This window comes from Anser anser (genome assembly GCF_964211835.1).
Source record: "Anser anser genome assembly, chromosome: 2".
In the NCBI taxonomy this organism is placed as follows: domain Eukaryota; kingdom Metazoa; phylum Chordata; class Aves; order Anseriformes; family Anatidae; genus Anser; species Anser anser.
This window is the reverse complement of record NC_139721.1, coordinates 162,550,638-162,570,682: the sequence shown is the minus strand read 5'-3', so window position 1 is coordinate 162,570,682 and position 20,045 is coordinate 162,550,638. Positions and strand designations below refer to the sequence as shown.

At 65.6% G+C, this 20,045-nt stretch overlaps 2 protein-coding genes across 5 annotated transcripts; one reads left to right on the top strand and one right to left on the bottom strand.

Moving 5' to 3' along the window:
* Nucleotides 1-2,997: 2,997 nt before the first annotated feature.
* On the top strand, nt 2,998-11,722 carry LOC310893817 (uncharacterized protein). The gene is made up of 7 exons (XM_083823242.1): nt 2,998-3,121; nt 3,644-3,940; nt 4,472-4,598; nt 5,643-6,257; nt 7,314-7,502; nt 7,968-8,081; nt 8,722-11,722. Exons 1-7 carry the CDS (start codon nt 3,098-3,100, stop codon nt 9,546-9,548), a joined length of 2,193 nt encoding a protein of 730 aa, XP_083679368.1. The 5' UTR covers nt 2,998-3,097; the 3' UTR covers nt 9,549-11,722.
* A 2,615-nt stretch (nt 11,723-14,337) lies between these two features.
* Nucleotides 14,338-19,740, bottom strand: LOC310893818 (zinc finger protein 212-like). 4 transcript variants are annotated; one of them, XM_083823243.1, is made up of 5 exons: nt 19,678-19,740; nt 18,997-19,401; nt 17,355-17,481; nt 16,507-16,626; nt 14,338-15,835 (listed from the first exon to the last, which is right to left on the bottom strand). In XM_083823243.1, the coding sequence occupies exons 1-5, from the start codon at nt 19,699-19,701 to the stop codon at nt 14,775-14,777; spliced, it is 1,737 nt and encodes a 578-aa protein (XP_083679369.1). In that variant the 5' UTR covers nt 19,702-19,740; the 3' UTR covers nt 14,338-14,774. The 4 variants fall into 4 exon arrangements, with proteins under 4 accessions (XP_083679369.1, XP_083679370.1, XP_083679371.1 ...); XM_083823244.1 differs by having other exon boundaries at nt 14,338-15,832; XM_083823245.1 differs by lacking the exon at nt 16,507-16,626.
* Nucleotides 19,741-20,045: the final 305 nt, after the last annotated feature.

The window sequence follows — 20,045 nt, the reverse complement described above, 5'->3', positions numbered from 1 at the left end:
GTCCCCCCCCCCATGGCACAGGGGGCCCCCGGCAGGGATGGATCAGGGCACGGGGGCTTCACCGCAGGAGGTGGGGGTCAGCCGCCCCCCTTCCCCACGCAGGGCCGGATCCTGCCGCGAGCCGCCCTGGCTTTAGCCCGGCTGCCACGGGGGTGCCGCGGCGCTGGGACGCCGCCGGGGCTCAGCGCCATGCGGGATGGCCACAGGGGTGGGGGGCGCGGGGGACCCGTGCTCACCCGCGTCAGGGCGACGTCGGGGCTCGTCCTCCCCTGCGCTCGGTGCCAGGGCGGCACGCGAGGGGTCCCGGCACGGCGCTGGCACCGCGGCGGCCGTCAGGCACCGGAGCAGGCTGCGCGGCGGGAGCTCCCCCAGCGCTGCCACGGCACAGACACACGGCCGGGAGAGGGGACGGGCACCCCTCGGCCCGGCCTGGCCCAAACACCACGTCCCCCTGCGGACTGGATCCATCCCCCACCCCCCCCCCACCGGTGCTGCCCAGCCCCAGCGGGGGATTTGGGAGGGGGCAGTGGGACTGGGCTGGGATCCGGCACAACCAATGCTGCCGTGGGGACGGCTCTTGGGGGGCACCTGGGCATTTTGGGGTTGAACCCTGGGAACCTCGGCCCTGAAAACCCTCCCTTTGTCACGGCTCAGCATCCTCCTAAAAGCCTGCAGCTCAGGGGTGCCCTGCTGCGCCCCAAAACCCTGGGTCCCGGGGGCTCGCTGGCACTGGGGCGGGCTGCTGGGACCCCGAGGCAAGCATGACCCGTCCTCCCGCTGCTCCTAGAGCCACCGCAGGGCACAGAGCGGCGGATTTGGGGCAGTTTCCCCCAAAAGAAGGATGCCACCGGCCACGCGCCCACCTGCTGCAGAGGGACTCCAGCCCCCACTGCTCAGGGCGCCCGGCCCCACGGCCCCCCGTGTGCCACAGGCAGCCTCCGGTGGGGACCAGCACGGTGTCGGTGTTGGTGTCAGGGCAGTGACGTCCCTCAGGCAGTCGAGCAGCCCCTGCGGGGGGCTGTGCCCCATGCTCCAGCTGGCGAGAGCACACAGCGTCACCGTAAGGCACATCAGATGGGGGAACAGCAAAATCAGGGGCCAGACCCCACAAGGAGACCCCCAGAGACTGACCCCCAGTGGCTGCCCCTTTGTGACCCGACCCTGCAGGGGTGCCCCTGGGGACTGGACCCCATAAGGATGCCCCACGCAGCGGAGACCCCCCCAAAGGGCGTCCCCCTGCCCCCCAGGGACCAGAGCCCCCAGAGGTGACCCCGCAGCCACTGCAGGGAGCAGAGTGCACCCCAGGGTGACAACGAGCCCCGCTGCCGGCTGGCGTGGGGATGTGCAGCTTGTGCCGCTGCGGAGGGCGTTGTGCTTAGCTCTGCCGTGCCATGCCGTGCTGTGCCATGCCGTGCCGTGCCGTGCCACAACGTGCCATGCCATGCCATGCTGCAATGTGCTGTGCCATGCCGTGCTGTGCCATGCCGTGCCGTGCCGTGCCACAACGTGCCACGCCGTGCTGTGCTGCAATGCGCCGCGCCATGCCGTGCCTCCACGTGCCACGCTGTGCCGCAACATGCCACGCCATGCTGCAACGTGCCATGCCGTGCTGCAACGTGCCATGCCCTGCCATGCCGTGCCGCAACGTGCCATGCTGTGCCGCAGCGTGCCGCAATGTGCCATGCTGTGCCGCAAAATGCCATGCCATGCCGTGCCACAACATGCCATGCCATGCCACAACATGCCATGCCACACCATGCCACCATCTGCCATGGCGACACCACTCAGTGCCCTGCCCTGCTGCACGGTACCACGCCGTGCCCCCCACGCCGTGCCGTGCCCCACCTGTGAGCGAGCACCTCCCAGAATGAGAGTGGGCCCCCTCCCCCCCAGCTCTGCCCCGTGCCCCTCGCTGGGGGTGCAGGAGCCGCTGCCTGGGGGTCCGGGTGGGCCTGGCCCCCTCCCCGCCAGCTCCTCCAGGCTCTGCAGCGGGGAGCTCTCGGCCAGCGCCTCTGTTGTGACTGCGAAAGCAAATCCTGTCCCCGCTGCTGGCCACATGTCCCCGGAGGTGGCCAAGAGCAGGGAGCAGGGGGGGATGTGCGCGCACCCCCTGCCCGCACACCCCCGGGCTGCGCCCACACAGCAGCGCTGCGGGGTCCCCCTGCGGGCAGCCCCCCCGCGGGTACCGACCCTGCCGCAGCGCCCCGCGCACGGTGCCTCCGGTGCTGCTGGGGGCACGGCAGCGCTGCTCCCCCCGGGACATCGGGACGGGAGCCCTGCAGAGCCGCCCGCGCTTCGCCTGCACGGCGCGGACCCGACGGAGCGGACCGGCCGCCGCAGCCTCCCCGCCGCAGCCGGTCCCGGTGCCCGGTGCCCGGGGGCCGTCCCGCCGGTCCCACCCGGGCACGGCTCCGCTTGGCGCGGGACCGGACGGGACGGGACGGGACGGGACGGGACGGGACGGGGCGGTTCCTCTCCCCGGTTCCCCCCGGTACCGGTGCGGGGCTCACCCGAGCCGCCGCCGCCGCCTCGGGGAGCAGCAGCAGCAGCGAGGGGGCCGGGCCGGGCCGGGCCGGGCCGATGCCGGGGCTCTGGGGCGGGTCGGGGCACGGCGGGACCCGGCGCGGCGCGGGGAGCCGGGGCCGGCACCGGGCGGCGGCAGCGGGGCCCCGCACTCCCGCCACGAGGTCCCGCCACGGCCCGGCCACGCCCCCAGCCGGCCGCGCCACGCCCCCTCGGGGCCACGCCACGCCCCCTTCAGCGCCAGGCCACGCCCCCGTCTCCAACACGCCACGCCCCCTTCAGCGCCAGGCCACGCCTCCCCCTGCAGCAAGCCCCGCCCCCACGGAATCAACCCGCGGCCCCAGCTCAGCAAGCCCCGCCCCCCGGCAGCAAGCCCCGCCCCCCGGCAGCAAGCCCCGCCCCCCGGCAGCAAGCCCCGCCCCCCGGCAGCAAGCCCCGCCCCCTGGCAGCAAGCCCCGCCCCCATCAAGCCCCGCCCCCTGCGCGGTGCACCTCGCCCCGCCCCTCCCGCAGCGCCCCCTGCAGGCCCGGCGGTGGCGGCGGGTGCGGAGCGCGCGGTGCCGGTGGCGGCGGCCATGTCCCGCCGGGGCCCCGCTCAGGTGAGGGCCGGGCCGGGCCGGGCCCGGGAGCTCTGGGCAGGGCCGGAGCCGCTCCCGGGGCTGCGGGGCTGAGAGGGGCCGGGGGGGCTGCGGCCGCCTCGGGGCCCCGGGGGGCGGGGGGGCCTCAAGGGAGGGTGGGCCCGGGGGTGCGGGGCTTGGGGGTACAAGGACCGGGGGTGCGGGGATGGGGGATGAAGGGCCCGGGGCTACAAGGACCGGGGGTGCGGGGCCCGGGGGTGCGGGGACCAGGGGTGCGGGGCCCGGGGGTGCAGGGACCGGGGGTGCAGGGACCGGGGATGAAGGGACCGGGGATGAAGGGACCGGGGATGAAGGGACCGGGGGTGCGGGGACCGGGGATGAAGGGCCCGGGGCTGCAAGGACCGGGGATGCGGGGACCGGGGGTGGGGGGACCGGGGATGCAGGGACCGGGGGTGCAGGGACTGGGGGGATCCCCCTGGGAGCACCCGGGGTCCCAGCGGGCCCCCCCCGGCCACCCCTCACTCCCCCCCGGTCCCCTCCCAGGCCTCGTCGTGGGGCGCAGGCACCGGCAGGCTGAGGCGCGTGCAGGCGGCGGGGCCGGAGCAGGCGCAGGCCCAGCAGCTGCAGGAGCTGCGGAGCAGGACGGAGAAGGCGGAGCGGAGGCTGCTGGCCTGCGAGAACCTGGTGGGCGAGCTGGGCAGCAACCTGGCGGCGCTGGGCAGCCTGCTGCAGGACTACGGGCAGCTCCAGCAGCGCCTGGACAACGTGGAGAACCTGCTCAAGAACAGGAACTTCTGGATCCTGCGCCTGCCCCCCGGCACGCGGGGAGAGGTGCCCAAGGTAACGGTGCCCGGCCGGGGCCGTGAGCCCCTTCCCCGGGCGGCAAAGCAGGGGCTGCCTCGCGGGGCGCCGGCCCCAGCTCCGTCGTGCTTTGGGTGAGGAGCCCTGGGGTTGGGCCGGTCCGAGCCCTGAGCCCCGGAAACGCATCGGGCGGCCCCGCAGAGTTCCTCGGGCAGCAGTGTGACGGTGCTGCCCTTGCGGTGGTCTCCCCGTGCCCTCCACTGCGATTCCCACCCCGAAGCCCTGGAGGGGCAGCAGCCCGCAGCTGCACGCCGCCCCCGGGAGCAGTTCAGTGAGTGCCGCTGCGGCAGCTGTGGAGAGCGTGGGAAGTGCCGCGGCGTTCCCAGCAGCGGGCTGGCCCGGCTGAGCACCTGTGAACCCGGGGCTTGCAAGCCCTGATGCGTCCAGGCACGCTGCGCTCTCTGCCCGGAGACCCCGAGGCCAGCAGCGAGCGCTCCGTGCCCGTGCGCGGTTCCCGGTTCCCCGTCGCCGCGGAGGACGTCACCAAGTGCGTGCTGCTTGTGATTCCAGGTACCGCTCACGTTTGATGACATTTCCGTGTACTTCAACGAGCAGGAATGGGAGACGCTGGACAGCTGGCAGAAGGATCTGTACAAGGCTGTGATGAGGGGGAACTACGAGACTCTGATCTCCCTGGGTAAGGCGCAGGGTGTGTTCCTCTGGGTGAATTTCTTTTTCTGTGTAGGCTGGGCAGCTTCCTTCCAGTCCCACCAGTGGTCTGGTGCGGTGGGGCTGGACACCCATAGCTCGCAGAACCTCTCCTGGGCAGCCAGACCCACTCCTTTCCCTTCCTTCCTGCTTGTAAGAGCTATCTGTAGTAAATAATAGTAACAGTAACAATACAAACGCTATCTGTTATAACACACATGCAGAGGAGATGCTATTCATAACGACTGTGTAAGGGGATTCTAGGGTCAGGGAACCCTCACGACCTTCCAGCACAGTTCAGGAGTTATCCGGGTGGAGTTTGATAATTGCATCTCGAACGAGTTCTTGTTTTCTGTCTCTTTAGCCGTGATTTGAAGTGACAGGGACATTTCCACGTGCCTTGGTAAAGAACCAATTTAACCACGTTCAGTTCTAAGGACATCTGACGTGTTCTTGGATGATTTGGGCTGTAAGATTGCCCATCAAAAACTGTTTTGTGGGCACGACTGGTAACATGCTGGTTGGTGCAGTCACTGAAGCTGAAGCTTCACTTTTCTAGCTAATTCTCTGTAGAAGGCACAAACCTGTTCCTCACGTGGTCCATCTGATGTAGACATTTTTACACAGCAGGAATTCTTCTGTCCCTACACCCGAAATAAAGTAATCTGATAACAATAGCTCAGAAGATTTACTCTTCAAATCACCGCTAACGTTTGTGATGAAATTGGAGGAAAAGGTCAAAGACAAAGCCTCTCCCTCTCCTTTGAGATTTTATGTTCCTTTCCATTATTTAAGTCTTCTCTGTGCTTGAGCTACAGCTGTGCTTATGGGTGAATCCCAGCGCAGGACTAAGAAATCGACACCACCATTTTCCCTTGTTTCAGTGCGGGTAGCATCTCGGTGTCCTTACTGCCTGCCAGCCCTGGGGCTAAGGAAGAGGGGTCGCTTTGAGGTGTCTGAGGGTTCAGCAGAGGAATGGTGCAGCCAGTTCCTAACAAAACGCGCTGTCCTCTGCTTCCCTGTCCCTGAGCAGACTATGCTGTGTCCAAGCCTGACATCCTGTCCCGGATCGAGAGGGATGAAGAGCTCTGCACCAGAGGCTGTCGCGAGACCCCACAGACGTACATCCGGGATGGGCAGGAGCCCCCGCGGACGTGCATCGGAGATGGTCAGGAGCCCCCACAAACACATCTCAGAGACGGTCAGGAGTCCCCGGAGACGTGCATCCAGGGCGGTCAGGATTCCCTGCAGACGTGTATCAGAGATGGTCAGGAGCCCCTGGAGACGTGTAGCGGAGAGAGTCAGGAGACCCCACAGATGTGCATCCAGGATGGTCAGGAGCCCCCACAAACACATCTCAGAGATGGTCAGGAGTCCCTGGAGACGTGTAGCGGGGAGAGTCAGGAGACCCCACAGACGTGCATCCAGGATGGTCAGGAGCCCCCACAAACACATCTCAGAGATGGTCAGGAGTCCCTGGAGACGTGTAGCGGGGAGAGTCAGGAGACCCCACAGACGTGCATCCAGGACAGCCAGGAGCCCCCGCAGACATCCGTCAGAGATGGCCAGGAACCCCCGCAGGCACCAGAAGATACGGACCAGGTGGAAGAGGCCTTGGGAGACGACGTAGACGTAGAAGATGACATGGGTAAGTTAAATGGGTGCCAGGAGGACGTGGCAGTTCCTGTCCCTGCTTTGTCAGATCTCCCATCCCTGTCTTTGTTAGAAATGAGCTGCTCTGAGGTTCTGTTGACTCTTTTGGCTAACTGTCCACGGAATGCCTTGAATCTTACTTCCAAGAGGAACGTTTATGCTTGGCCAGACCAATCGTGGGGAGACAACAGACAAAACCTACCAGAAGGGGCTGGGATGGAGTCGGGAGCGGTGGGACAGATCTCTTAGGATCTCTTCCAGCTCCGTTTCTGTGCAGTTCTGCAGTCCTTCACCTGATGGCATGCATCAGCCCCAGTGCTTCCAAAGACGCTCCTGCGTGCTTTGGTGAGAATAGAGCCACGGTGGGGAGTAGGAACCTGCAATGGAGGGAGGAGGCAGGAGCAGCCTGCTAGCACGAGGGGCTGCAGAAGGAGGCAGGAGCACCTCGGGGCGTGGCATGGAATTGCTGGAAAAATGATTGCTGGAGTATGGAGGCCAGGCAAAAAACAGGAGACACTGGAAAGGTACAGACAGACCCAGAGAGAGCCAACGGCAGAGCTGTGTTTGAGAGCTCTTTCCTGCTGGAATTAGGATCTGGGGGGGCTACAGGAGCTTCGTGAAAGGCTGGGCGAGCACTGGCAGGGGTCAGAGGGCTCTGCCCTTTGAGGAATGTTACCCAGAAACAACGCAGGCCCCAAGTGTGTCTTTGGGGGTTGGTTTGTCAAGAGCTCCTGGGAAGAGAGGAAAAAGGCGTTACGCAGGCATAGCCTCTCCCTCTCCTCTGAGATTTTAAGTCACCTTCTGTTGGGGAGGTTTTCTCTGTACTTGAGGTAGAGCCGTCCTTACGGGTGGATCCTTCCACAGGACCAAGGCGGCAGCGTGGCTTTGCCTGTTAGAGCATGGGTTCTGTGTCCGTGTCCGTCCTTACTGCCTGCCAGCCCTGGGGCTAAGGGAGAAGCGTCACTCTGAAGTGTCTGAGGGTTCAGCAGAGGAATGGTGCAGCCAGTTCCTAACAAAACGTGCTGTCCTCTGCTTCCCTGTCCCTGAGCAGACTGCGCTGTGTCCGAGCCTGACATCCTCTCCCGGATCGAGAGGGATGAAGAGCTCTGCACCAGAGGCTGCCAGGTGACCCCACAGCCCTGCATCCGAGATGGTCAGGAGCCCCCCCAAACACCAGAAGAGACGGGCCGGAAGGAAGAGGCCTTGGGAGAACAGAAAGTCCCCTCGGAAGCCGGCACAGGTACGTTACCTGAGTGCCAGGAGGATGTGCTTTTACAGCCCGTTCCCGTCCCAGCTCTCAGATCTGCCAGCGGCCTCCGTGGAGGAGGGCTTGGCAAGCCACCGTGCTTGGAGGAGCATCACCAGGGAAAGGCAGCAGTGCTGGGGTGTGCTGCCAAAGTGCTGCAAGGGAAAATGGGAGTGGTTCGAGGGCCTGAACGGAAGGCACAGTGGGAATGCCACCCATGGCGTTGATGGGGAGAGTTTAGGATGGATGAGGCTGCTCTGCAGAGGTGACCACCTGTGGCTCCTTGGGGACTCTTCCCAGACCTCTCTCTGCTTTTGGTCCGTGTGTGCTTCTTGAGCTGCAGCTGGCTCTGGCTCTTCTGCACAGTGCCAGCATGTCTCCAGTCAGCATCACGCCAAAGCAAGAAGATGTGAGCTGTCCGCTGGTGTTTAAAATTGCTTTCCTCTTCTCTGCCAACAGAGCTCCCCATCCTGGTGATGAATGTCACGTCCCTGAGTGCGCGGAGAGAGGAGTTGAGCAGGGAACTTAAGCGTGAGACAGAGGTGGAAGAGGACCTGGCCGAGCGCGGCTCTGGTGAGTTACCCCGTGCATGGCAGGCATGGCGCTCTGTGGGCAAGAAGCAGCTCCCAGCTCACTCATGGGCTTGAAATAGGAGGTGAGAGGAACATTCCAGATCCTCTTTTGTCACCCAGCAAGGGAGGGATCTGGTGCCAGGTGGGGTGTTCAGCCCCGTCGTCTCTGCAGAGAGAATGAGTCCAGACAGGGGTCCTGCTAGCAGCAATCAGGGGAAGTGTGCTCGGCATTGAACATTTGGCATTTGGCAACAGTTACAAGCTTGACAGAAGCGAAGAGCCTGGAAGTACTGCTGATTACAGCTTTCCAAGGATTTTTTTTTTTCCTGCTACCTCTTGTGGCCATCATTGGTGTCGTGGTTTTAGAGGCGGAGCCCTTTGCACGACCTGCCCTGGTGGCAGTGCAGCAGAGCACAGCCCGATTCTTGAGAGCAACAGATTTGCCCCCAAGACCACGCTGAGTTGTTGAGTTGCCTAGGCCAGGACCCTGCAGTGGCACCTGCGCCTCTCCACGCTGCGTTCTCGGATTTGTCAGGAGCTCCCTTATTGCGGAAAGCCTGCTCGGTGCTTTGGGACTAAAACCACAAGATGGAATTGTCCCTGGAGTGTGAGTGAGGAATGTCTGTGTTGTTTCATTTCAGAGGAAGGCTCTTTACTGGAAAACGAGAAGGCCTGTGAAGGGGCTTCTCCTCCTGAAAGCCTCGAGGTGAAGGAGGTGGGGCCCAACGCGTTGCAAAACGTTTCTGCGACTTCTCCTGACCCAGCAATCCAGAACTGCCCAGGAGAGCAGGCGAAGCCCAGGAGCAAGAAGAAGCCAAGCAAGTGCTCAAGCAACAGCCTGCTGATGGGCGACTGCCGGCGCGGCTACGTGCGTGAGTGGTCGCACCCCTGCACCGAGTGCGGGAAGCGTTTCCGTCTGAAAATCAACCTCATCATCCACCAGCGGAGCCACGCCAAAGAGGGGCCCTACGAATGCACGGTGTGTGAGATCAGCTTTGCAGACAAAAGCCACCTGGTCCTGCACCAGGCCATCCACACCCAAGACAGGGCTTTTGCGGCCAAGGTCTGGGGGAACACGCACCCAGAACTGAGGATAGGGCCGAGGAAGAAGCTGTGCAGGGCTCCCGGCAGCACTGCCCACAGCCTGGGTAACAGGACACATGCTGGGGGGGCCTGGCTGGGCCAGACCAAGGAGGAGCAGGACACAGGGAACCCGTCCAGGGCGCATTTCTCCCCACAGTCGACGCTTAGGAATTACACGAAACGCCCACTGAAATGCGATCTTTGCAACAAGTTTCTGTCTTGCCCCTCTGCCCTCCAGCGGCACTTGCAGACCCACTCTGAGAAGAGGCCGTTTCGCTGCACCACCTGCAACAAGGGCTTCACCCGCAATACTCACCGCTTGCGCCACGAGCAAATTCACATACGGCAGCAAGCCCTGGCAAGCCAGCAGCCCAAGACAGTCTAGCACTCAACTGCGGCCAGGAGGCCCCAGCTGAAAGCAGCCCCGGAGGTGCCTGGCAAGGAGCCGTCCTCGCTCGCTGAGCCGGGCACCCGAGGGCCAGCTCCGTGCCCACTGCGGCCAAAGCTGCTCCACTGAACGCGCCTCCTGGTGGCTGCTGCGGAACTCAAACTTCCAGTTATCAGACTCTTAAAACAGCACGAGTTGGAAGAGGACCCGCAAAGATCCTCAAGCCCAACTCGAGAACTGCTGCTGCTACAGTGGGAGCCTGTTGGGAGAGTAGGAAGTAGGACAGCAGCCTGGGGCAAGTGACATGACGACGGGAGGCATCCGAACTGCTCGTGTCCCTGGGCAGAAACGGTGAGCGTTCAGACAGATTCTGTACGTGGTGGGGCATCAGGGTTGTGGGCCATCCGTCAGTTGGATTTTTGGAGCTTTCCCGAGTTGCAGAATAAATCAAAGCTTGAATACCATTATGTGGAACAAATTACAGAAGCCTCTCCAGTGATAAATATTGCTTTGCTATTTCTCAAACTCGTGTCTGCTGGCTAATGCATGAAACTTTTATACTGACCTTGCTAGGTTAGCAGATAGGTCACGCAGCCCAGCAAGAGAAGTTGCTACCAGCTGTTGAGCTCACCCAGTATTTGATGCTGAAGCTGACCGCTTCGTTTTGGAAACACAATTTGGAAACACAGTGAAGAGGACAGACAGAGGGAACCAAACTGACAGATCAGAGTGGGTTGCAAAGGAGCTTTTCAGTTCACTGATGGTGCTTGACCAAGACGCCAGGCAGAGTGTGTGGCATCTCAGATTGTCCTGGCCGTGCTTGTCGGGTACCCCATCCTCCTGAGGAAATCTGCCACGCAGGGGATCTCCTTGGGAACAGCTGTGTGTTGCACTGGAAGACAAGTAGAGAGAAACAAGCCACACCTTCTGTTTGCGTAATGCTGCAGGTGTTTGTGAGGTCCCGGCACTGGTCCTTCCATTGGGAAGGCTGGCCTTCAAAATCCTACGTGGGAGGGTTGGTGCCCCAAGACCAGCCTGCGCAGATGGTCACTTTACAAATGGTAGGTAGGATTCCTGCTGCGCTGCAGCTGCAGCCTGTGCGAGGACCCTTCCCCGGGCTCGGACGTGTTGGCTGGCACCCGGCGCCATCCCAGCTGCTCCGTGCAGGAGCATCCCCCCCGCTCAGCCCCGCTGCGACTGGAAGCCGTGCACGCTCCCTCTGTCACTAATCTCGTGGAAGACTGGTTATGCTAGCTACCTCAACGCGTTGTGGAGAGGCACCCTGGTGGGCGACGACGGCCAGGCCAGCCGAGGCTCTGGTGGCCCCAGGAATCACTTGAAGCACGTGTCCCCAGCCCTGCGCGCACTGGGCGCGCCGCTGGGAAGCATGAAGCATGTGTACAGAGAGAAGGGAATCAGTCCTGGAGGCATCACGGTGCAGGCCAAGCTGAGAGGCTGATAGGACTCCCGAGCTGTTTTTTTTTTTTTGCTTTGTTTCCATTGACTTATTTGATGTTATTGTTTGAAATCACTAAGTCTCTGCCCCTCTCTGGGCAGGGAGTGTGGGGAACCAGTTTCCTTAGGAGATTTTGCATTCCTGGCCACCTGCACGGTCTGAGGGGCTGCAGGTGGGGCTGCTGTCGGTGGCGGGCCTTGGGCAGCGAGGTGACGTTGCCTGGGCCGTGTCCTGGGGTACACTGCGGGGTGCGGGGTGGTGCCCGGCCACCTCCCTGCGGGGCTGGAGGGACAGCGTGGCCGTGCCCAGGCGTGGTGTCAGAGGGGCTCCTCTGGGCCCGTTCCGTGCTCCCTGCCCCGCGCCAGCCCCCAGCAGGAGGCACCGGGCGCTGCGAAGCCCTGGAGGACACAAGGGTGGTTGATGCCTTAAGGGCCGTGAGGTGATGGGTCCGACAGCAAGCCCTGCTGCCGTGCGGGCTGTAGCCAGTTACCCCTGCCCAGTTTGCCATCCCAGTGAGCCCAGTTGATCCCAGTACCACAGGGTACGAGTCAGCCAGTGCGGGCCCCGGGGCAGCTCGGAGGAAGCAGCCTCCCCCTGCCGCCGCCTGCCCAGCCCCGAGCGTTTGCTTTAAAGCTGTGACTGGGACCAACTTTTTTTCGTAGGAAATCTCAGCTCCCTTTCTCAGGCCGTGGAGTCAATAAAGTATTTGTCTGTACGCGCGCCTGGTTTCGTTTGCTTTAAACACAGCGCTTCGCAGCTCGACACAAGGAAGGCGGGCACGGGGTGAAAGGGGCTGTGCCAGGCTGGGGTTGCACCTTCCCAAAGGGCTGCCAGCCACGGGGGAGCCCGGATGTCACCAGGGCAGCTCTGGGGTGCCGAGGGGAGCCCGGCCGCCATCCGGGCAACCGTAGGGTGCTGAGGGGCTGGGGATGGCCCCGCCACGGCGCTGATGGCGCCCTCGGCTGTCATGGCCGCCCTCGGCTGTCATGGCCGCCCTCGGCTGTCATGGCCGCCCTGCCCCGCCCATGGCGGCGGCCATCTTGTGTGGGGACAGAGCCAGGGAGGGGCCATTGGGATTGGGCGTGGCCACGGGGAGGGGGCGTGGCCATCTGGCGGGTGGGCGTGGCTGCGGCAGTGGGCGGGGCTCCGGGCACAGGCCACGCCCAGAGCGTCACCGCTGCCACCTCCCGGCCTGGGCGCTGTCCCCGGGGTGTCCCCGGGGTGTCCCCGGGGTGCCAGCGTCCCCTCTTTCCTACCTGGGGTGTCCCCAGGGTGTCATTGTCCTCTCCTCCATCCCCAGGGCGTCTTCAAGGTGTCCCCAGGGTGTCCCTGGGGTGTCCCCAGGGTGTCAGTGTCCCCTTCTTCATCCCCAAGTTGTCCCTGGGGTGTCCCCAGGAAACCACGGCTCCCTCCTTCATCCCCAAGGTGTCCCCAAGCCGTCACTGTCACCTTCTTTATCCCCAGCATGTCCCCGGGGTGTCCTCAGCACACGCCATGGCCCCTTCCTTCATCCCCGGAGTGTCCCCAGGGTGTCACTGTCACCCCGGGGTGCTGCTCCTGACAGGGACACCAGCCCCATGGGGACACCCTGTGTAGGGCAGGGGCCTGGGGCTGAGCCATCGGTGCCCTGACGCTGCTGCACGGCCTGATGGTGGTCGCGGCCGTCGGGGTCCCACCTGGTGCTGCCCCCGCGCCCCAAGGCCCCAGTCCCATCCCTGCTCCTGGGGGGCCACCCAGTGCTGCTCATCGTGGTCCGTGTCCTCATCCCCCGGGGATGGGGACCCCATCGCCGTGCTGGGCAGCCTGTGCCACCGCTCCGTCACCGCGCTGTCCCCGCTGCCCGCAGAGCTGCCACTCCTGACACGTCAGCCCCGGTGTCGCCTCCCTGAGGCGTGAGGCTGCGGGAGCAAAGAATCACAGAATCGTAGCATAAAAGAATGGGTTGGGTGGGAAGGGGCCCCAAAGCCCCCCACGGCCACCCCCTGCCGTGCCCAGGGCCCCCTGCCCCCAGCCCAGGCTGCCCCCAGCCCCATCCAGCCTGGCCTTGGGCACTGCCAGGGATGGGGCACCCACAGCTCCTGGGGGCAGCCTGCGCCAGGCCTCACCGCCCTCATAGTAAAGAATTTCTTCCTCGTATCTAACCCAAACCCGCCCTCATTTACCTTAAAACCATCACCCCCTGCCCGAGAGTCCCTCCCCAGCCCTCCTGCAGCCCCTGCAGGCACTGACGGCCGCTGTGAGGTCTCCCCGCAGCCTCCTCTTCTCCGGGCTGAACAACCCCAACTCCCTCGGCCTCTCCTCACGGCAGAGCTGCTCCAGCCTCCGAGCATCCTCGTGGCCTCCCCTGGGCTCGCTCCAGCAGCTCCGCGTCCCGGTGCCGGGGGCCCCACCACGAAGGCGGTGCCCAGGTGGGGTCTCACGAGAGCGGAGCACAGGGGGACGATCCCCTCCCTCGCCCTGCTGGCCGTGCTGCTTTTTGGTGCAGCCCAGGGCACGGCTGGTTTCTGGGCTGCAGGCGCACATTGCCGGCCCGTGCTGGGACAGGAATGTGCGGCAGACACCGCCAGCGGCACCAGCTGCCCAAATGCACCAGGGCATAAGCGCCCCCCCAGGCTGCATTGCTTTGAACGGGCCGAAATCACAAAACCTGGGCCAGGGGAAGAGGAGGAGAGGCTGCCAGTGGGCGACCCAGGGGCAGAGCGGGAGGGCAGACAAGGCTTTGTTGTGCTGATGCTCACCCAGAGCCGCAGCTCCTGGCTGAATGGGGCTGTGAATGGGAGCTCCGCATTTCCCTGGGGCAGTTCCTGCGTTCTCCCGGGACGCTGCCGGGCTGGGAGCAGGACAGGCTGGGCGAGACCCGAGCAGGGCAGCAGCACCCGTGCAGGGACGATGGGTGCGGGGTGACAGCAGGGACACGGGGTGGCTGACCGCAGGACGCGCTGCAAGCTGCACGAAGGACGGACACCCTGCGGCAGACGGACTGCCCCGGGGAACGGCACCGCGGTTCTCCCTGCGGCACGGGGACCGCAGGGTGGGCACACCAAGTCCCCGGGGTGTTGCTACACCCGGAGCTGCTGCTGCTGGGGGGAAGGCGCCCGGGGGCTGCCCTGCTGCCGGCAGGAGGACGCGTGCTCATCCCTCGGCTCGCGGGAGGCACGCAGGGAGCGGGACGTGGCGCAGGGCTGCAGGAGGCGTCCTGGCAAAGCCACCACCGAGGATCCAGCTACGATTCACGTGGCCTCACACCCACAGCTCCCTTGGCAGGGGCTGTTGGAGGCGGCATGCTACCAGCCTCGCTCACCGACACACAAAGCTCAGCAGGAGACCGCGTCAGCCCAGTCTTTTATCCACATCTCTCCCCAGCCGTGCGGTGACCCTGGCTGTCCCAGCAACAACAGCCACTCCCCGGGCCACCGAACTCCCCCAACCGACCTCGAAGCTGGTAGGATTTAAGTAACCCTGAGTTCGAGTGCTCCGCTCCCCGTCCCACGGTGCCAAACACGCAGCAGCCACTCTTCGGCCGAGCCCCCCTTCCACGGGGCAGCGGCGCAGCCCCCGCTGCTGGACCTCCTCCGCTCGGTCTCGGGCCGGTCTCGCCCCCACAGCGTGCGTCTGCCAGCCCCGTCCTCGTCCCCGGGGACACGGGGGGGGGGTGCGGAGAGCCCCGCGGTGCTGCGACGCCAGCTGCCCGCCGCGTGCCGCCCTCACGGGCCGCTGCACCTCTCTGCCTGCAGAAACGCTGCCCCTTCCCGTCCGCAGCCCTCACATTACGGATTGTCCTGGGTGGACGGCTTGCAGGGGACGGCCCCCGGCTCCTGGCCGTGGTTGGGCAAGCCGGCAGCAGGAGGGCTGGCCGTGGCGTGGACCTTCTGGTGGTGGTTCAGAGACTGCCGGTGGCGGAAGCTCTTGCTGCAGCCGTTGCACTGGAAGGGTCGCTGCTGGGTGTGCCGGCGCTGGTGCTCCTCCAGCGACGCTTGCAGGGGGAAGCTCTCGGCGCACTCGATGCAGCGGTACAGCCGCTCCCCGGCCGCGCTGGCCCGCGCGGGCCGGCCCGCCCAGCCCGCCCGCAGCTGCACCCCGTGGATGCGCTGGTGCTTCTGGAGGTGGTGCTTCTGGATGAAGCCCTTGCCGCAGGCAGGGCAGCAGTAGGGCCGCTCCCCGGTGTGGATGCGGTAGTGCTTGTTGAGGTTGGACTTCTCGTTGAAGCTCTTGCCGCAGGCAGGGCACTGGAAGGGGCGCTCGCCCGTGTGCAGGCGCTGGTGCCGCAGCAGCGCGGCGTGGTGGGCCAGGCTCTTCCCGCAGGCCGTGCAGATGAAGGAGCCGTTGTTCTTCCGCGCGTGGCTCTGCTGCCGCGCCAGGAGGTTGCGCTTCAGCCGCGCGCTCTTCCAGCCCAGGGGCAGCGCGTGGGGCTCATCCCCGGCGGCACACGGGCCGTGCTCCTCGGCGCCGGGCTGTGCCGAGGCAGCCTCCGCGGCAGTGTCCTCTCCCAGCGGCATCCCCTGGGGCAGGGTGAACGGCTGGTCGGTCCCCGCGCCGTGCCCGTGTTCCGCCGGGAAAGGCAAGGCCGGGGCAGGGCGAGCTTCCACCGGGACAACCACGGGCTTGAATTCCGGCTGGGCGGCCCCATGCTTGCAGAGCTCCCCTAAGCCCTCTCCAGCTCCCTTCTGCTCGTCCAAGCTGGTGTGGCTCTCCCAGGGCACTGGCAGCTCCTGGCTCAGGGGAACCTCCTCTTCCAGCCTCATGGAGGGTGCCTGCGGCAGGGCCAGGCTTTCTGATCCTTCCTCCTGCGGCTGCTGCTCTTCTGTCTTGATCACGATCTTCTCACCTGCTGAGGGACAGCAATTATTCACTCCCAGCCAAGGAAAGCTCTCCCGTGCCTCTAGCCCCAGCGCAGGAGCAGGAGCCGAGCTTCCCCTGCAGCACGTTGGTGAGACGAACCAGCAAACGTGCCACTAGAGAGGGAGCAGGAGGGTTTTACTGTGAGCAAAGGGGGAGAAGAACAAGAGGTGGAAGGATGCTGGCGTCTGCTGGGAGTTATCTGGTCATCTCGGGGGACATTCAATGGACTGACAACGCAATATTCGTAAAGAAGCCAGAAGAGAGGAAAACATGAGGGCAAAGTCGTGGCTGCGGAGTCCTCTGTCCTGGAAGGAACTTGGTCAGGAATGGCAGAGTTTAGTTGGGTAAATCTGGGGAAAAGGACCAAAGCTACCCTCCAGGAGCAGGACCGAGCTTGTCTGCAGGCAAGCAGGTGCAGCGCCACGCTCACCCTAAGCCCTGCCCAGGCTTTTTCCACTCTCTTGGTATGCGGGCTGTTCTGGGCTTAGACATTTGGCGTGGCTCCTTTCGGATTTCTTTCCCCCCTGGCACTGCTTTTCCTCCTCAGCCCTTAATTTCCATTCCCTCGCCCCGCCAAGCTGTATGCAACCCTTCACCATCCCCAGGCCCTCGCGGTGGCGGTGTTAACGCCATCGCCGCTACGTGGCTGCCGTAACTCACCGCCACCGACGTGCCCTGACACCGCTCCCTTCTCCAGCAGCCCGTGGGTCCTGGTCCCCAAATCCTCCCCGTCCTCGGCCGGCAACAGCAGAGAGGGTTTGGAGCTGGCGTCCCCGGGCCCTAGGGGAGGAAGCGGCTGTGCGAACGGCTGATGCTGGGCGCTGGCACCACAGCCCCTGGGCAAAAGGCTGCTCTTGCACAGCCGGGGCGTCCTGGGCTGCCGGAACAGTGGTTTGGTTTTCCCAGGACAGTTGGAGCACGCTGGTGTCAGCCAAACTGGACAGCTGATTTTAGTTACCTCAGCAAGAAGTACGCATCGGGCACTCGTCCTTTATAATAACTCATTATTTTCAGCCAAAAAATAATTCGTGCTAGAACTTAGGGCTGCCCGCAACAAATACCTCCAGCGTCCTGCATGTACGGCCATGTCCTGGGGCACACCTGTACTGGAGAGCAGGACGCAGGACACGGCAGGCACAGCGCCACGTGCTGCCCGGGGGGCTCTGCTCCCTGCCCAGCAGGCGCGGTGCAGCGGGTGCCCGCTCCTCCTGCACGGCTCCTGCCCGCGGGGCTGCCTGAGGGCCCCATCCTGGCCGTGCTCACTGATGGCACCGCGGGGCTCTGCGTCAGCAAGGCGTGACATCTCCTGGGTGCTGAGAACTGCCAGAGGCTGAGCGTGCAGCACACTCGCCACCCACAGCCAAACCCTAACGGTGTCAGGGCACTGCCGCTCGCTACCTGCTCTCCAAACGTCCAGACAACAGAAGTCAATATGCAGCTTGAAGCAAGATGCCGCCTAGAAGACGACAGATAAAGCCTACAACACGTGCACGGGGACTGATGCTTACCAAGAGAGACCACAGCCTCGTAGCTCCCCTTCACCGCCATCCTGTACAGCTCCTGCTGACGGCTGTCCAAGCCGCCCCACTCCTGCTCCGGCAAACAGGCGGCGTCATCCTCACCCGCCGTGGGGACCTGAAACGGCAGGAGGCACCCCCTCAGCACCTCCCTGCCTTGTCTGCCCCCACAAGGCGCCCCGCTCCCCCCCTGTGTGCTGTGGGCTGGCACGGCGCGGGTGCAGAGCTCCCGCGGAAGGTGCTGTGTCCCAGCCTGAGCTCAGGGAATAATTGCAAAGCAGCAGAATGATGCTTCCCCTGCTCAGCCGCCTCTCCCCTAACAGCCGGGAGGTTTGCATCCCAGGAGTTGGGCTCGATGATCCGTATGGGCCCCTTCCAGCTCGGGATATTCTACGGTTCTACGATCTCCTTCCCTGGATCCACACCGGCAGCCTGCGGCAGTCCCCGTGGCACCGGAGCAAAACACATGGGAAGGAGCCGTCCACCTGGCAGGCAACCCGTGGGGCCCCACAGGGCTGAAAACACCGGGGCGCACCTGTGCTGCGCTCCCCCTTTTCACCGGGGATGGGGAGGAGCAGGAAGGGCTCGGGGCTGAGCACCAGAGGAGCCCCGTCCCTGCCATCCTGCCCCAGCACCCACGAGAGCTCCGCACCCGCGCCATTGCCTTGGGCACATCCCCGTTACCTCGGGCTCATCCCCGTTCCCCGGGGCTTGTCCCCGTTACCTGGGGCACGTCCCCCGTTCCCCAAGGGCTTGTCCCCGTTACCCAGGGCTTGTCCCCATTACCTGGGGCACGTCCCCCGTTCCCCGGGGGCTTGTCCCCGTTCCCCGGGGCTTGTCCCCCATTCCCTGGGGCTTGTCCCCGTTACCTGGGGCACATCCCCCGTTCCCCGGGGGCTTGTCCCCGTTCCCCGGGGGCTTGTCCCCGTTCCCCGGGGGCTTGTCCCCATTCCCTGGGGCTTGTCCCCGTTACCTGGGGCACATCCCCCGTTCCCCGGGGGCTTGTCCCCATTACCTGAGGCTTGTCCCCGTTCCCTGGGGCTTGTCCCCATTCCCCAGGGCTTGTCCCCTGTTCCCCGGGGCTTGTTCCCGTTACCTGGGGCTTGTCCCCCATTCCCTGGGGCTTGTCCCCGTTCCCCGGGGCTTGTCCCCCATTCCCTGGGGCTTGTCCCTGTTACCTGGGGCACGTACCCCGTTCCCCAGGGGCTTGTCCCCGTTCCCTGGGGCTCGTTCCCGTTCCCCAGGGGCTTGTCCCCGTTACCTGGGACTTGTCCCACATTCCCTGGGGCTTGTTCCCCATTCCCCAGGGGCTTGTCCCCGTTACCTGGGGCATGTCCCCCATTCCCCGGGGGCTTGTCCCCGTTCCCTGGGGCTTGTCCCCATTACCTGGGGCACGTCCCCCATTACCTGGGGCTTGTCCCCGTTCCCCGGGGCTTGTTCCCCCTTCCCCGGTGCTTGTCCCCGTTACCTGGGGCACATCCCCCGTTCCCCGGGGGCCTGTCCCCATTCCCCAGGGCTTGTTCCCATTCCCCAGGGGCTCGTCCCCGTTCCCCGGGGCTTGTTCCCATTCCCCAGGGGCTCGTCCCCGTTCCCCGGGGCTTGTTCCTATTCCTTGGGGGCTCGTCCCCGTTACCTGGGGCACGTCCCCGCCGGGACCCAGTCCGGGCCGGGGTGCCCAGCAGCCGCGGTGCCGCAGCTGGCGCTCGACGTGCTCGAGGCGCCGCGTGCTCTCCTGCACGAGGGCGGCCAGCGCGGCCCACTTGCGCTCCAGCTGCCCCCCGAAGTCCAGCACCGCCTTCTCCAGCTCCGAGAGCTTCTTCTCGGCCGTCTCCGCTCGCCCTTCCAGGCTCAGCAGCCGCAGGGCCTGCGACTCCACCTTCCGCTCCACCGCCTGCACCGCCGCCACCACCGTCCACAGCGAGATCTCGGCCACCGGCGGCTGCTTGTCCCCGTCGATGGGCATCGGCACCGGCACCGGGACGGGCACGGGGGGCTGCGGCGGGAGCGGCTGCCAGGGCTCGGGCCCCCACTCGGGCTCCTGTTGGCGGGGAGAGGACGGGGGTGAGGGGCCCGGTGGGCACGGCACGGGGGGGGGGGTCCGGGGCCGGGCAGCACCGTGGGGACCCTCCCGTCCCCCTCCCCGCACCGCCGGGGCCCGGCCCGGGCCTGCCGCCCCCGCACCGGGCTGCGGCGGGCACCGAGGCGCGGCCGGGGCCGGTCCCCGCCGCCCGGCTGCGGAACGGACCGGGGGGGGGCTGTGCGGGGAGGGGGGGGGGTTGGAGGGAGCCGCCGCCGCCGCCCGGTGCCCCCGTACCTGAGCCGGGCCCCACCGGGCCATGGCCGCCCCGCGCCGCCGCCGCCGCCGCCGCACCACGGCGCCGCCTGGCGGCCCCCGCCCGCCGCACGGCCCCGCACCGCCCCCGGGCCCGGCCCGGCCCCGGCTCCCCTCAGAGACCCCCCGGTAACGGGACCCCCCCCCCCCCGGGGCCGGGCCCCCCGTCCCCCCCTTCCCACGGCCCCCCGGCTCCAGCGCCCTCGTCCCCAGCTGCTCCCGTCCTGGAGCCTCCCTGCCCTGGGCCCCCCAACCCAGCTCCCCCAGTCTCAGTCCCCCCCCAGTCCCAGTTCCCCCCCAGTTACCAGACCCCCACACACAGCCCAGGGACCCCCCTCCCAGTCCCAGAC

What these genes read in the sequence shown, in the direction of transcription:
- LOC310893817 (XM_083823242.1), top strand. Translation starts at nt 3,098, where the DNA reads ATGTCCCGCCGGGGCCCCGCTCAG. An exon ending in CCCCTCGGAAGCCGGCACAG is followed by an intron (nt 7,503 to 7,967) that starts GTACGTTACCTG and finishes CTCTGCCAACAG; the next exon opens with AGCTCCCCATCCTGGTGATG. An exon ending in CCTGGCCGAGCGCGGCTCTG is followed by an intron (nt 8,082 to 8,721) that starts GTGAGTTACCCC and finishes GTTTCATTTCAG; the next exon opens with AGGAAGGCTCTTTACTGGAA.
- LOC310893818 (XM_083823243.1), bottom strand. Translation starts at nt 19,701, where the DNA reads ATGGCCCGGTGGGGCCCGGCTCAG. An exon ending in CCGGCGGGGACGTGCCCCAG is followed by an intron (nt 17,482 to 18,996) that starts GTAACGGGGACG and finishes CTGCCGTTTCAG; the next exon opens with GTCCCCACGGCGGGTGAGGA. An exon ending in CGAGGCTGTGGTCTCTCTTG is followed by an intron (nt 16,627 to 17,354) that starts GTAAGCATCAGT and finishes TTCCTCCCCTAG; the next exon opens with GGCCCGGGGACGCCAGCTCC.